The sequence below is a fragment of the Festucalex cinctus genome, chromosome 9 (genome assembly GCF_051991245.1).
Source record: "Festucalex cinctus isolate MCC-2025b chromosome 9, RoL_Fcin_1.0, whole genome shotgun sequence".
Lineage (NCBI taxonomy): Eukaryota > Metazoa > Chordata > Actinopteri > Syngnathiformes > Syngnathidae > Festucalex > Festucalex cinctus.
Genome location: NC_135419.1, coordinates 15957911 through 15974778, shown reverse-complemented (window position 1 = coordinate 15974778; position 16868 = coordinate 15957911). Strand labels below are relative to the sequence as shown.

The 16868-nt window shown below is 41.2% G+C and overlaps 1 protein-coding gene across 2 annotated transcripts in view; it reads left to right on the top strand.

The window, feature by feature from the left end:
• Positions 1-16663, top strand: part of fstl5 (follistatin-like 5) — a 106352-nt gene extending 89689 nt beyond the window's left edge. The window contains exons 11-17 of one of the 2 annotated variants that reach the window (XR_013284833.1): positions 2118-2144; positions 2310-2428; positions 4725-4874; positions 6695-6802; positions 8115-8239; positions 14538-16575; positions 16606-16663. Coding sequence is in view for 1 of the 2 variants with exons in the window: in XM_077531177.1 (XP_077387303.1) it covers positions 2118-2144; positions 2310-2428; positions 4725-4874; positions 6695-6802; positions 8115-8239; positions 14538-15240 (1232 nt within the window). In the remaining variant the exon portion in view is untranslated. Of the gene's footprint in view, positions 1-2117; positions 2145-2309; positions 2429-4724; positions 4875-6694; positions 6803-8114; positions 8240-14537 lie in introns of both variants that reach the window. The other variant, XM_077531177.1, reaches the window with a different exon arrangement.
• Positions 16664-16868: the final 205 nt, after the last annotated feature.

The following is a 16868-nucleotide window of genomic DNA, read 5'->3' as shown; positions in this document are numbered from 1 at the left end:
GTTTTTGTTTTGACTCGAGATTATGGTGGCAATGAACTCACCTCGCTACAACAAATGATTTGTGGAGCTGCTACGAGTTTAAACTAAACTACCAAAAAAATGCAAATTACAATTAAACTATAGTGAAGAAGCCTGATGGACGCAGTAATGATAGAGGTAACAGGTAGAGCATTTCAGAGCGTCCAGCTTTTAGAAGCACTCAGACTTTGGTGTGGCACTGCGAGTCTCATTAGCCCCCCCCCCCCAAAAAAAGAGGTCTGCTACTTCTAAGAGCAGAAAGATGGGCCATTAATCCACATTAATGAAGCATCAAAATCACCTTAGCCTGAAAGATGATTTAGTCAGCAGAGGCATCCGAGGTAACCCACATCAAGTAGCTCTGAATATATACTACACAGCTTGACCTGTTATTGAGGATAAACTTTTAAAATATTCATAGTATGGTAATAGGTCACTAGGAAACAACTCAGAGTGGTCTGTCTGGATTATTTCTTAAGTGCCTATCAATCAAAAACTTACAATTGTGATCTTGATTGCAAACGTCCAAATGTGATCCCAAAATGTACAATTGTGATTCAGATGACAAATGTACAATTGTTATCACGAACATTCAACTGTGGTTCAGCTGTACAACTGTGATCCGGGTCCCAAACATCCAATTGTGATCTGGCTATCAAATATACAATCATGATGTAGATCACAAACATAACTGCAATCCTGATCCCAAACATCTAATTGTGATCTAGATCACAAACGTCCAATTGTGATCGGTTCCCAAAATGTACAATTGTGATCCAGATCCCAAATGTGCAATTGGGATAACAAACATACAATTGTGGACCTGATCCTAAACATCAGGTTGTGATTCTGTTCCTAAATGTACAGATGTGATCACAACCACCCAACTGTGAATTGGATTCCAAACATCCAATTGTGATACGGATATCAAATGTACAATTGTGATCTAGATCACAAACATAACTGCAATCCTGACCCCAAATTTACAATGGTGGTCCTGATCCTAAACATCTAATTGTGATCTAGATCCCAAACATTCAATTGTGATCTGGATCCCAAAATGTACAATTGTGATCCGGATCCCAAAATGTACAATTGTGATCCGGATATAAAAAAGTGCAATTGAAATCACAAATACAATTGTGGACCTGATCCTAAACGTCCAGTTGTGATTCTGAACCTAAATGTACAGCTGTGATCACAACCACCCAACTGCGCTCCTCATCCCAAATGTCCATCTGTGAATCGGATCCCAAACATCCAATTGTGATATGGATAACAAACTTGCAATAATGTTCACAAATGTTCAGTTGCACTAAGTTGTGATCACAAACATACAATTGCGAATCTAACATCTACAATCAATTAATCCATCCTTTACACTCCCCATAGGAGGAGAATAAGTAAGTACTTGGGCATATACAAATACTTGGTTGCAACAGTGCTCGTCTTGTCTATGCTATAACTAGGGATGGGCAAGTAACGAGCCTTATTTCCAAGGACTCGCAAAGGATGTCGATACCAGCCACTGATATTTTAGGGGGAGGAGAAAAAAAAAGGTCTTCCTTGCCAAGAGTTGGTGCTACACTGCGGCCATTTGACACATCAGTGCATGTAATTATCTGCCATTGCATTACCTGAAATTGTATGTATTATACGTATCAGTGGTATTTGTACTTGGTATCTGTATTTGTGAATACTCAAAAGTGAATATTCGTGCTGGTGCCAGTCTGAAAAAACAACAACAAAATGTTCTAGTATGAATTGTTTGTTGTTCATGCAGCACATGAAAAATTGAACAAACCAACAAGGTGTCCCGGCTTGTCGGCTGCTTTGCTAGTATTTCAGGCTCATGCTAAATAATGTTGATTTAAACCGATTCCCGTAAGCGTAAACACGGTCTGTGGTGTCTAAAAAAACACACACACACACACACACACACACAAAAAAACCCATCCTTATTTCCGAGCAGAGGACTCAATTATCTGTTGCATTGGATAGCGGCCACCGAGCATTCCTATAAAAGTCTCACAAATGTGATGTTATTGATTGTGGCGTTTAATGTTCAATGTTCTCTTTCTCTTTTTCCTCCCTGGCAGTGGCCAACATTCTGTGGCGGGATGAAGGTACGGCTCCGTGGCTGCATTCATTAAAGTGGCTTAATTGAATTCCTGTAATAGGGTTAGCCAACTGTGACAAGAGGGATTAAATGATCGCACGCCGCCTTATTTACTCTGGGGTGTATAGTGCGGACCCTATTTCACCAGGCGAGTGACGTTTTGTTGTCGCAGGTCTCGGTATCGGAAACATGTTCTACGTGTTCTACCAGGACGGCATTAAAGTCATCCAACCGGTGGCGTGCGAGATACAGAGGCACATCAAGCCCAGCGAGAAACTGCTGGCTCTTAAGGTGAGAAGTACACAAAAACACATTCAATAGCGCCCCCCACAGCATTTGTTAACGTTTCATCATTATTTTCAAGATTCACCGAATTCCCGTTCTAAAACAAAATGGCAGACTTTATGTGTCTTTTCTTCCTCGTGGGTTTTCCTTTACTTTTTGTGGTTCTGCTCATGATAGAAAGTCGGGAAAAAAATTCATGTTGTCTGGGGCTCATTTTTTTCATGTACCTTTGGGGTCCTCCAACATGACCCCCAAAAAGTCAACTGGAAAGCTAGAGGAAAAAATGTCCCCACAAACACCAAATTGGGCTGACATGTCTATCATACAAGGACGCATATTTTATTTTATTTTTATTTATTTTTTTAAACTCAAGGACGCGAACCTAACATTATACAGAAAGTCTGTCATGTAAGAAGCCATTTTAGGCAAATTCCAGTTTCATTTCAACTGCTAGTTGGACTTTTTTCATACACGGTATGTTTGTATCCCTCCAGGAAGTCTCTATGTTACAGAGACTGTTTTGAAGTTTTCCATCCCCCGGTGAGACGCTTGTGTGGATAATTGGATTTTTTTTTTTGGGCTGGTTCTTTAGCAAACCATAATATGCTACACTACATTGGTAGAGGAAATACTTGTCTTGTTTAGATTCAATGTAGCAGGAATGACAAGGACATGAGTATTAAGACCAGTAATACTGCATTAAGGATTTTAATGAATTCTCAAGAAAAATATACTTGTGGCTCTTGAGGGAATTCCACACGGTATAAAAGCAAACATATTTAACTCGCCCACATACAAACCCACACAAAGTATGTGATGTGCCGAGACATAGCAGCCGCCCCCATTCACACAGTCAACTGCACTAAATCGAATGGCGGTAAAAGAAGAGGAAGAATATCCATCTTTTTCGAACAAACGACTTATTTGGACCTTCTGTGACTGCTGCCGTAGGATCGAGTCCACTTGTTTGTGATGTATGACAAAAAGCGACATGCGCAGAGTGAAACTGTTTAGGCTACAGTGCTTATACATTAGCTTCTAGCTAGCTGTCATTCATTTTGGGTTGGAGTAACAAACTTCTTATGAACACGTGACTAATAGGGATGTTCTGTGACTGCCGTTGTACATTTGTCTCTAGTTATTTGTGATCTACAGTTTGACAAGAAGTGGCTGTTCAGGGTAAAGATGTAGACAATTATGTTAGCATCTGGCTCGCTCCCATTCATGTTGGCTTGGACTAACCAATCTCTTAAGAACAAGTAACTAATTGGGATCTTCTGTGACTGCCGTTGTACATTTGACTCCACTTATTTGTGATGTATCACACGAAGCAGCTGTATAGAGTGAAGATGTAGACTGTACTGTGTTAGCTTTTAGCTAGCTCCCGTTCATGTTGACTTGGACTAACCAACTTCTTATGAACAAATGACTAATTTGGATCTTCTTTGACTGCTTTCGCAGACTCGAGTCCACCTATTTGTGATGTATTACAAGAAGCGGCATGCACCGAGTTAAGATGAAGACTACTACGCTAGCTTTTAGCTAGCTATAATTCGTGTTGGCTTGGAGTAACCAACTTCTTATGCACAAGTGACTAATTTGTATCTTCTGTAACTTTTGTCATGCATCTGAGTCCATCTGTTTGTAATATTTGAGTGATGTCATTGCCATTGTGATATTTGACAAGTATATAGATTTCTACCTTAGCAACTTGCATTAGCGACCATTTGTTCGAAATGAAGAGCTTTTTTTGTACCCGTGACCTTTGCCTTAGCTCTTCTGTAGCTGCCACCATGACTCCGTTTGCAGACCACTGCGTTACCTTCTTTTGTGAACTACTAATGCTATAGATTTTATTTCGTGACATTAGTACCAGTGTGGATTTACTGCACTACTCCAGAGGACAAGAGCAGTATATGCCCCTTCTTAACCGAGACAAGTTGGCCAGAGGGAAGGCACCTGTCACCGTACTGCCTCTGCGGTTATAAATACACGCGAGAAGCGTTAATTCCAACATCCCGAAGCCTTTTTATTTCATCTCTCCTGGCCAGCAGCCGCTCTAAATCGCCCCGCAGTCGGGAACAGACGGCTGGGCAGAGGATAGCGACGTCGGCCAGCCAGGCGAAAAGCTGCCAGGGCCTGGAAGCTGAACATCCGTGGGAACGTGCAGGCTTTGTTGTGTGGATTATGCGGTGGAAAGGGAAAAAAAAAAAAAAAAAAACCTCATTTGTCAGGAGGCAGGGAAGGAACAGCAACGCTGTTGATAAGATAACTGCAAACTGTTTTGTGTGTGCGTGTCTAGGAGGAAGTGTGTCCCGACTCAGAAGACGACGAAGTGCAGAAGTGTGTGTGGTCGGCGGCGGTCAACGTCAAGGACAAATTTATTTACGCCGCACAGCCCACGTTGGATCGTTTGCTCATCGTGGACGTTCAATCGCAGAAGGCTGTCCAGGTAACTCAATTGACACATTAACTTGCAATTAATGTTAATTCGTGTCACTAACTAAACAGTTGCTATGCAGTCGAACTCCATAAGGCCAATGCATCATTTTGCAAAAATGCTAACTAAAGAGGTTTGGGGAAGCCAATGCCTGCAATGATTAATAGCACGCACACTGCATTCAATTATTCAGGTAAGCGGCAGTACAGCTGTAATATTAACTCCAGCCACAGGAAGAATTACTTTACATATGTTTTTATGCCATTATTATTATTATTATTATTATTATTATTATTATTATATTTATTTTTCCCAAAATTAGTTATTTATTCTGTTTATGATGACAATAGTACATTTTCGTGCTACATTATATATGGTGGAAGAAATTTAGTTTGTATTAGTTATAGTTTAAAAGTTTTAAAATTGTGTACTTTTTAGAATGCTTTTTAAATTTATTTTAAATTACATTTTTTAAATTTTACAATTAAATAAGTTTTGTTCCTTTGGATGACTAAATTTAAACTTTTCTACAACAAATATACTTTTTTTTTTCATACACATAATAGGTAAAGAAAAAAAGTGATTATTGTATTTTTTCCAATTTATATTTATTTTTATTTATGTAAAATTGTTTTGAAGTTTAATAATTGTTAATAATTAATAATTTTGTTTTATTGCGTTTTATTTTATGACGTTTTATACATGACGATATAACATTACCTTAATAATTTTTAGGATTGTTCGATACCACTTTTTTCAAACTGATACAAGTACGAGTAATCACTGATACATAAGTACCACTAGTACTTTTATACATAAAATTTCCCCCTCAAAAAACAATGTCAGATCATTTTAGAGCGAGGCCAATATATCCCAATGTAACATTTTCCTTTTTGCACAAAATGAATTTCCGTTTCTTTTAATTCCATATTTCTAGTTCCTGATCGTAAAACGGCCAAAAGAGGGCCGGCCGATACCGTGACATTGAAACAAGGCCTTGTATCAGGTCACCCGTAGCTAATAATACTATATACATGCAGTACAACTCGGATTTTGAACGAAAAAACAGGAGTTCGAACGGCTGTCACGCATGACATCACATGATACCATCCAAGACCTCAGTTCAGCGAGCACTGAAGGAGTGCAACCTCGTTGCGTTCCATCTCTGTTACCATTAAAAAGCCTTTTTTGCTTCCCTGAGAGAATTTGTTGTATTTCATGTGGCTGTCACTCAACGTAGCAACATGCTTGTTGTCGTTTTTAAAGTGGCTATGAGTGCAGTCATGCGTATCGGTGGCTTTTCTGGGCGTGTCTCGCATCCCCCTTGCAGATGGCTGTTTACGCCTGGCCGGCCTCACGGGGGGGTTGGAGCCGCCCATTCGGTGCTAAGCAGGCTGAGCTCCCCCGAAAACTGTCAGCGGCTCATTTATTCGGGCCGCCTGGAGGTTGAGCTCCACTGCGTTATATTAGCAGCTGTTAATTAAAGCACCTGAACCTCCCGCTGTCTCCACGAGGCACACGCGCTTTTGCTTACCCGAGACAGTATGCGAGTTTGAGACAGAATCCAAAGAGTGAGCTCTTCCTCAGTAGGATCGGAGCTGCGAGTCAGGAAGGACGACAAACGTACCACATCACCTGTTTTCTCCCCTTGGCGGAATGAACAGGAATAGGCCATAACAAATAAACCTCCCCGTGTCTCCCTTTGCTACGCCGCATGCTTCCTGCAGTCGAAAGCTACCTTTAGAGCACCATACACAAACAAAGCTAAAGATGCAGTCCGTTGGGATTGCAGAGAGGCTGATATTGTGTGTGTGAATGTGTGTGTGATGCAGACAGTCAGCACCGACCCGTATCCCGTCAAACTGCACTACGACAAGTCTCGAGACCAGGTGTGGGTCCTCAGCTGGGGGGACCGGCAGAAGAGCTTCCCAACACTGCAGGTAAGGAAAAGGAAAATCTCAAGCTTACATTTGTTTTTTTTAGTTTGGTAACTTTTTGACTTTCTTCAAGAGTAACTAGGTAACACTGAGATTGAGACATTTGGATCAGGCATTCAGTGGATTAACTCATTCAAACCCAAAAACGTATAAATACGTTTTTTAATACTTTGTCCTTCACTCCCAAAAACATCTGCTTTTGTTTTTATGTTAGAGCATACAGAAGGCTTTGAAAAAAAAACAGCCAGCAGGTGGCAGCAGAGCTCAGCCAGGGCAATGTTGCAACAAGCTGTTTTTGACAGTGTTTTCAACAGGTTTGTGAATAAAAATGAAACTTGGCTATATTCTAATGCTAATTGCGGCAAAACGGAAACGGACAAAAATATTTTAAATTTGAGACTACTCATTCTTTTAGTATGTTCCATGTTTTTATAGAAATTGAACAAGTTATTCTATGGACCTTGCAAAATCAGTCAAAATCCAGTAAAACAGCCAGGAGTGAAGGGGGTTGCTTCAGTGAAAACGGCTGCTGGGACTGAATGAGTTAAGACACAGATGTTTGTGACGTGCACTACTATTCATTTAGGTTAACTTCGAAATATCCTCATTTGCAATGCAGATAACTTTAGATTTACGAGAAATACAGTCGACACTGTCAGTGGTAAAGCTTTGAGTCAGAGATTTGTGTGGAGGTAATTTTTGTGCCACTAGGTGGCATTAGTGTTTCATGTTAGACAATTTCTGTTCACATTCAGACTAGAACATGAAGCAACTCCTGTCCATTTTGTTCTTTGAAAATGAAAACTAGTCCCCACAAATATAGTACATTTATTATTATTATTATTATTATTATTATTATTTTGGCCAAATTGTGTCGTCTCCTTTGCAACAATGTTCATGGCTTTAATGCAATTTATACTGACGCACCCTGTCATTAGTCACACAGCTTTCTGGCAAACGAGTCAGAAATGAAACTAATAATGTTACACGAGCTAACTTTTGAAGTTACAACCCCCCCCCCCAAAAAACAAAACAAAAACAAAAAACAAACAAAAACAAACAAAAAAAAACCCAAAAAACCCTGCACCTCATGTCTAAAGTGCAAGTGACAAGGCGGGCATACATTTCGCCTCTTAGCTCTCAAAGGGAATCCCATGAGCACTCCCAGCAACCTAGCTCGGTGCTAACTGCTAAACAGCAGCCTAACCAAGTGTGTTGAATTCCCAAAGTACAGGCCTTTAAGTTAACTCATTAACAACACACTCATTTTGACACCTCTAATATACTGTAAACACACACCCTGTCATCCCTCCAGGTGATCGGTGAGGCGAGCGCGAGGGTGTCCCACCACACGGTGCACACGCAGCCGGTGGGCGGGCGCTTCGACAGGGCCGACGACTTCTTCATCCCCTCCACCAGCCTGATCGTGGACAGCGTGAGGTGCGCAAGTACACATCATCCGCACGTCGGCCTTTTCAGTCGGCCCTTGGGAACGCCGAGGTGGTTTGTTTGCCGCCGTCTCCGAGCGGCCTGCTTTTAGCCGCCTGTCCGTCAAGTCAAGAGCGAGTAGGCGGCGTAATTACGTTGCAAGGCATCCGGAGTGAAGCCTATGGGCGAGCTTATTTTAACTCGGCCTTATTTTCAATGCGCTGTGTGTTTTGATACTACAGCAACCCCACTCGCTATTCACAGGATTATATGGATAAAGCCCTGACACAAATAGTGAAAGAGGGTGTCAAAATTAGTGTGTTAATAATGCATATATTTGTGGAGACTGGGGTCATGTTGTATTTTACAATTTAAAAAATGTGCAGAAATTCACAACTTTATGTTAAAGCTGTGATTGGCTGGCACCCAGTTCAGGGTGTACCCTGCCTACTGCGCGAAGCCAACTGGGATAGGCTTCAGCACCCCCGCGGCACTTGTAAGGCGCAAGCGGTTAAGAAAATGGATGGATGGACTTTGTTTATAATTAGATAGCTCTCAATATGAACAGAAAAATGCACTGAGCTGTCACCAAGTGACAACAACAGATAAAATGTGCGATTAATCGCGAGTTAACTACTGAAGTCATGCAATTAATTACAATTAAAATTTTTAATCGCCTGAAAAAAAACCTAGAAAAAAAACAAGTACGTGACACCTCCCACTAAAAAACGACTTAAAAAAAAAATAGAAAATGTAATTTCGCTTTGGAAAAACATTCACCAAAAGTACATGAACATGTAGTGAAGACTCAACAAGCAGGCTGAACTTAATTGGCTCCTCCCCAACATACAGAATAGTTGAGATGTATTACGGCATCTTACGAGAGAGCATGTCACCGGACAAACGCTTTGAAAAAAGGTTAATAATAATAATAATAATGTCAGTCACATTTCGAGAGGAAGAAGTAGTGGGGTTGACCCAGTGCAAGTGGTGCATTTGAGGTTTTGAGGTCAGCGTGGTACGCTAGCGCACTTGTAATTAGATCCACTGGGACTCCACTTTTGTTGTTTGGATGCCCTTTAAAAAGAAAAATGCGTGCGCTCAAGCCAGCTGTGGTGAATATAAAATGCTAGCGTTAAAGGATGTTACACATTCTTTTCACAATTTCAATTTCTACCACCTTAAGAAGAGACGTTTATCAGGAGCTAACGCTAATCTGAAAAAAAAAAAAAAAACTAAATTGAAGTCAACCAATGTTGACTTTTTATTTGAATTTTTGATACTGTTCATTCATCATTCACAGAATTAGAAACATGAGCAGATTTAGGCAAGGTGTTATGCCATTCCTGATTTATAGTCACAACTCAAGTCAGAAAAGATGCGCTGCTATTTTTTTTTTTTTATTGTATTTTTTTTAAGCCTTTGCTTTCTATCAAATAACCAAAAATTGTACAGGCGGCAGAGGCTCAAAACAAGCAGAGCAAGATGAAATTTATTTATTTATTTATTTTGTAATGAAAAAAATTCTCCAGCGTGATCATTTGGCCCTGGGGGAGTTCACAAATCAAAGCAGTGGAAATCACATGATGATGAACGCGGTGGTGGTAAAATGTAAAAGAGGCTTTTGCGTGCACATTAATGACGTACGCGTCCATGACTCAGCCAATGTTAGGAAACGTCAAATCTGAGGAAACGCGCTTGTTTTATTACTGAATTGGAATAAAACAAAAACTGGAGAATACACATGATGTAGTTACAAAAAAAAAAAAAAAGAAAAAAAAAATCAATAGGCTTCGCAACTAGAGATCTGAAGAAGAGTTTTGAAGGCCATCGTTTCGGAGTGCTTGAGCTCCCAGCAGACGCATTGATTGATTTGAGATGTGAGTGAGGCAACTTCAACCATTTGGTGACACCTTATTCAAAAATCGATACGATTCAGGCTTGGATACCGGACAAGAATCCATGAAATGTAACAGCTTGTAGTTTCATTACATTAAAGCACGGAAGAGGCATGACAACTGTATTATGGCACGACACGAAAACTGGATTTACACTAATGCAAATGGGGAGAACTTACTTAGAACTGATATTCTCAGATCGCAAAATCCCGATATGAGCCAGATATCTGCAAAGTCCTATGCTGTGTAAAATGGGCTGATCGGCTCTAATCAATGAAATATGGTCAGTTAAACCTTCAGCAGAAATTCTCACAAAATCCTACATACTGTATAACGAAAGATCAATAAATGTCGGTAGTAAGGATTTAAAAAATAAATAAATAATTGGGTCTCGAACATGTCTGCACACACATCAAGTGTGAAATTAAACAACCAAGTAAAATAGGTGAGCCGCCCATTTCTGAAAATGTGTCGGAGAACTAACCGTTTTGGATTCCACCAGATTGTGATGCAACAGTTCATCTAATTTACATAATCCCCTCCCCCACTAACTTTCTCCGCCCGTAACTTGAGTGCTAGGTTCAGCAGTGACTGGAGTACAAAGACACTCATCATTTTCAATTTTTCTAGTGCTGTCACTACTAATTATTTTTAGAATTGGCAGGGGGGGGGGGGGGGGGGGGGGGGAGATTAATGTACTATTTACCCATTAAGTCATTGTTTTCCAAAGTAAAAAACAATGTTTGCAAATGTCTTATTTTGATTAAACACAGAAGATAATCAGTCTTCTTTCATGAAGGACTACAGAATTCAGTGAACAATTACTGATGATATGCTGAAATCGGAGGATTTGGACAATTTTAAATGGAAAAAAAAAGCCTCCAAACGATTACTTTATTAAAATAGTTGTCAATTTTATAATCGATTACTTGATTTATTTTGACAGCTCTACAGTTTCTGAAATAATACGACTGAATTCACTGCAAATGGTTTGAAGAATGGCAGCTTGAGATTCACTGATCTAAGGATCGTTTGCTCACAAGAGTTCCTCATGATTGTTCGCAACGTCTTCCATCTTTCCCATATCAGCATCTGCTCTCCACTTTCTCTCCCTGCTTCCCTTCACTTGCATTCATTTTTACTGAAGACGACAAACCCAAAACGTGATTCAAATCCTGAATTCGACCAGCATTCGCCGTATGTACAAGGTTGTTTACAGCCCAATAAATCCGTCCCTTGTCCGTGGGCGACGCGTACAAATAAAAGAGCTCTGGTGGCCGGCGGACGACGCAATCTGCGGATCGATGATTGCCTCGACAGAGAGCGTGATAATATGCTGTCCGTGTGCGCGCCCCGCCGGCTGCTGAATGTTCAAACGGCATGAAAAGATGACAAACGATGCCGAGATTGAGATGCCCGTCGGTCCCCGTCAGAAGCGTGCGTACCTTATCCTAGCGTCTGAGTGGAATGTTCCATTAACAGATTCTTTGCGGGTCAGAGGTTTTCTTTGATTCCGTGGCAACGTCTTTTTGTGACAACGAAAGGTCGTTCAATATGAAGAGTATCATGGACCTCAACAGAGACTGATACAAAAACAGACAATGGATTTTTCTTCAGTCTAGTTCTCAACAGTAAAAGGTATACCTTTTTTCTTCTTAATGTTATTCGGTGGCTTTCATGGCATCCCGAAAATTCCCCTAATCCTCAAAGTCTTTCAACTTTGAGGATTGGAGCCTTCCCACGGATGGAGGGAAGATCAAAACGTGCTGATCTTTGAGCACCTCTGCAATCGTATTTTAAGATATTCAAAATTAATTGGGTTCTTGCTTCGATAAAGACTAACTCTGAAACTTTGAAGAATGTCAGTAAGGTGTTTGATGGCTTACAAAAAAAATTAAAAGTTTTACGGATGACTGTATGAAGTGCAGTTCGCCGTTAGCACCAAAGCCATCCGTGTGATCGACATGAAACTAATCCAGGAAGTAATCCGCCTCTTTCTCAGTCTGTCATCAACTTTATGAGACAAATTTGTAGAGCTATTTGTTTTTGCAATTTTGATTGTGAGAGAAATTTAAAACTTTTGAATAAAGGTTTCTAAGATGATGTGTAATTTTTAGGTCCATTTTATGGAATCAGATCCCTGATAGGTGGAGAACTGCTTACCAACACAAGAAGTTTTGTGGACCAGGTCCAAATAAGCAGATGCGGCAGTGTCGCATTGCAGGGACAATAACTAATGTTCCTTAGCACTAGACTGTTTGCTTGAATAAATATAAAAGTAATGTAGGGGGCGAAGCAAAAAAAAAAAAAAAAAAAAAGATGCATTATCGCTTCTACTTCAGCATGTAGCATTATTCCTCTGGATGGGATTATACATTTCTGGATAGTGGCTGCTGAATGTTGATGTTGGTTACCCCGAGGTAATTAGAATTAGGCCTGGAGGCATCACAAATACGTGCGCAGAATGATTAGATGAAGAGGAACGTCAAAAGATCGCAATCAGGACACGTCCAATTCTGGTGATACTGTAAATCACTCAAGCGCTAGCGTAGCGGTACGCACGGCTGACTTTCATGTCGGGTGATCCAGTCCTGCTCAGTGACTGGAACTGGGAACGGCTGTCCATCTTTCTATGAGCCCTTTGATTGACTGTTAACCAATCGAGGGCATAGCCCGCATTTGGCCTAAAGTCCACTGGTGAGAAACTCAGGGGGTAGTTTAACTTTTACCCAAAGTCAGGCCTGTCATTAACTCATAATTAAACCAGGATTTGGCGTCTGCCGTTGTCAAAAAGTATCCCTGTGATTAACCAGCAGCAAACCCAGGGTGTCGTCAACATTTTGCTCAAAGTCACACCTGTGATCGACGGAAAAACCAATCGCAATGTGGTCCACGTTTCAGCCAATGTCAGCCCTGTCATTAACTACATTTACATGCAGTCAATATTCAGGTTTCTGAATCATTCGGGATAACCCGTTTATATGCATATACTGTGCATATTCTGATCTCCGTGATGCACGACGTCATTACGCAAATATACGTCATTATCACTTTAACCTTCTGCGGTCAATAACAGACATTATATTCATTTCGCTCACCACACTGATAAAAGTAGTCACTTTCTTCCTTGCCCCAAAAGTGTGCTTCTTTGCTGCATCGTTAAGTTTGTTTACCTCTGGTTGTGCATGGACTTATATACCCGTATATTTGTGAATAGATACACACAACGGGCATTTTCGCCATCGAGACAGGAAATAACATGAAAATGTTGCGAAGAAATCAATGTATTCAAGTTAGTGGGTGATCCCATGCATACAAGTACCGTATTTTCCAGACTGTAAGTTGCTCCAGAGTATAAGTCGCACTTGGCGAAAAATGCATAATTAGGTTAAAAAAAAAAACATACATAAGTTGCACTGGAGTTTAAGTTGAATTAAGTATGTATAGTAGTATTTGTCTTAGAGTGCCCTCTTGTTGTCTGTGAAATTATATACAGTACCCCGGTATATTTTTTTTTTCTCATGTATAAGTCACTCGCAGGAACAACCAACCTACAGAATAAAAATGTTGATTTATAGTCTGGAAAATATGTTTCTGTACTCAAAAGACCAACTTTCCTTGCAAATAGAGAATGTGCAGAACACAAACCAATGCCCCGCTGAACCGAGGTCTTTCGACTGCATTTATATGACCAAATATTTGGGTTTGAAAGGGGTAACCTGAGTCTTATTCAGGTTTTTACTGACTGCATGTAAACGTGGTCATTGACTGGGGACCAATCTTGGCTTTATTCTACCTTTTGGCTCATGTAAATACAAAGTCTTTAAACTGAAAAAAGGTCTTTGAATATGAGGCCTGTACTCAGGAAGCGGTTAGTGCATGTGTTTGTTTTAAAAATGTATCATTCAAAGTTGACTTATGTCTTAAATGTTTCCCTTTTGTGTTTGTTTAAAAGCGCTTCTTGGGACAGGCATAATTAGCATTCGCTATAAATGCTCTGATTCTGTACTCTAGAGATTTGTTTTTCAGCCATCCATGTTGTCCCTACTCAAACATCAAAAGGTACCAACCTAGGGTGCCGTCCACCTTTTGCCCTAAGTCACGATGATTAATTGTGGATCAGCCCAACTAGCAAAACAATCCAGGGTTTGTTGTGCTTTTCAACTTGGATAGCCTTTATCAGACCCTTGACACAGTGAGAAAATGAATAGATGTGTGGGTGGTTCAATATGTGACCCAAGTGTGTAGTGCAAAATATGGTTGTGACCCCTCCCAACACTTGATGACTTTTCAGTCTGAAACACAAGTGGCGACTGGTCGAGCCATCGGCGATTACTGGTACGAGCGCAGAAATGTCACGATTAGCTATCGATTCAATCTTCTGTGTTTGTCTCCCTTGAAATTGCCAACAGATTTGGCCTCATCTTTCACCGAAATGAGCCCGTCCTGCACAAGATAGACTTGGAGACGATGGCCTACGTGAAGAACATCAGCCTGCGGGACTTCAACTGCATCCCCAAATCGGCGGCGTACACCCACTTGGGCGGCTACTACTTTGTCAACTGCCGGCCCGACTCCACGGGCGCCACGCAGCCCCAGGTCATTGTGGACAGCGTGACGGACGGCGTGGTGGGCCAGAACGGCGACGTGACCGGCACGCCTCACGCGTCCCCGGACGGCCGCTACCTGGTGACGGTGGACGACGGCGACGGCCTGATGCGGATCCAGACCGTCTCGGAGCGAGGCCGGATCGGCGAGCCCTTCGACATCCACACCAACCTGCACATCTCCGAGCTGGCCTTCCAGCGCTCGTTCACCGAGGCGCACCAGTACAACGTGTTCGGCAGCTCCGGCCGGCAGACGGACGTGCTGTTCGTAGAGTTGCGCAGTGGCAAGGTGAAGATGATCAAGAGCTTGAAAGACGCCATCGAGCCGTACGAGTGGCCGTGGAGCGCTGGCAACCGGGCGCTGGCGGGAGGCGGGACCTTCGGCCGGTACCTCATGACCCCTTCCCGGGAGTCCCTCTTCATCCTGGACGGGCGGCTCAACAAGCTCAACTGCGAGATCACCGACGTGGTCAAAGGCAACGTGTTGGCGTGGGTCGGCGAGTCTTAGTCCAGTTCTGGCACTGCTGCGCTCAATTTTGTTGATGGGGCGAGCGTAACGTATCTGGAAATGCTAATTGAGCTCGACATTATGATTGATCCAAAAGTATACTCAACAAAAACATAAATGCAACACTTTTGTTTTCGCTCCCATTCTTTTATGATGAACTCAAAGACCTAAAACTTTTACCACAAACACAATATCACAATTTCTCTCAAATGTTATGAAACCAGTCGAAATCTGTGATGGTCAGCACTTCTCCTTTGCCAAGATAATCCATCCAACCTCACAGGTGTTACATAAAGATATGCTGATTAGACACCATGTATAGTGCACAGGTGTGCATGAGACTGCCCACAATTAAAAGGGCGTCTGAAAGGTGCAGTTTTGTTTTACTGGGGCTAGGGGGGGAGGGGTTGTACTCAGGAAAACCTGACTAAAAAAAGTACTAACTAATCATAGTATCTAATCAGCATCTTGATATGACACACCTGTGAGGTGGGCTGGATTATCTCGGCAAAGGAAAAGTGCTCACTATCACATATTTATGCTGCGTTCGAGGATGGTCAGAAGTGAGACTTTTCCGAGTTCAAACCAGGAAGTGTGTACGGGACCGCTCCCTTGAACTCGGAAATTCCATTTGCAAAGTCAGGAAAAAATAAAAGAACCCCGACATCATCGACAGACTACAAGTGACATCACTCTACAATGGCAACCTCTTCGAAAATGCAGACGGTGAATGGTAAAACACAATTTATTCGAGTATAAAACTGGATAGCTTTCTTCATTCATAAATATTCGACATAACTTGAACTAACACAACATACGTGACAGTATGCCGCTATCTCCTTGCGGGTTAGGGTTAGGGTTAGGGTTAGGGCTAAATTATACGGTCAACTACTGAACTGTATGGAATACTTATGAAACTAGACTAAGTGCAATTTCTGGAGAATTTGCGTGGAAATGCTGAAAGCTGAATGCTAAGATTTGAATGCATGTGGAATGCTTATGAAGCCAATTGAGAGATAAATTATGAAATTATAACCTCCTGGTTACTGGACAATGCGCTGTGCCACCGAGCAGTATCAGACACCTGGTAATGATGATAAGTAGTATGTATGGAATGTGGAAAATGATACTTAGAAAAACTTCAATGTCTGTCCCATTGAAAATGAATGGGGAAAAGTTGATATTAAATGTTAAATTGTGCAAATACTGTAAGTAATGTGGAATCAGACAACGTGAATTTTTTAAGCTAGTTGAAATTTAAACAATGTAAATTGGAAGTATTATGTGGGTGTTGTCACGCGACAAAAAAGTGTGGAGAATAAAAATCACAATAACGTGGGAATGCTTCAGCAGTCCCACAATAAGATAAAAACAATCAATGAAGCAAAATTGTGAGCAGGTAAGTTTGCTGGAGGTCAAAAATGAGTTTTGAGGACCAAAATAAAAAATTTATTACTATCCGCAATTTTGGTTGTTCACTTTCGCCTTGAACGCTTTCAGGTTGGAACTGGGACAAACCAACTGATATATCCGAATTCCGACCATCCTCGAATGCAGCATTAGATTGGCTTGTGATCAATATATGAGAGAAATGGTGATATTGTGTATGTGGAAGTTTTGAGTTCATC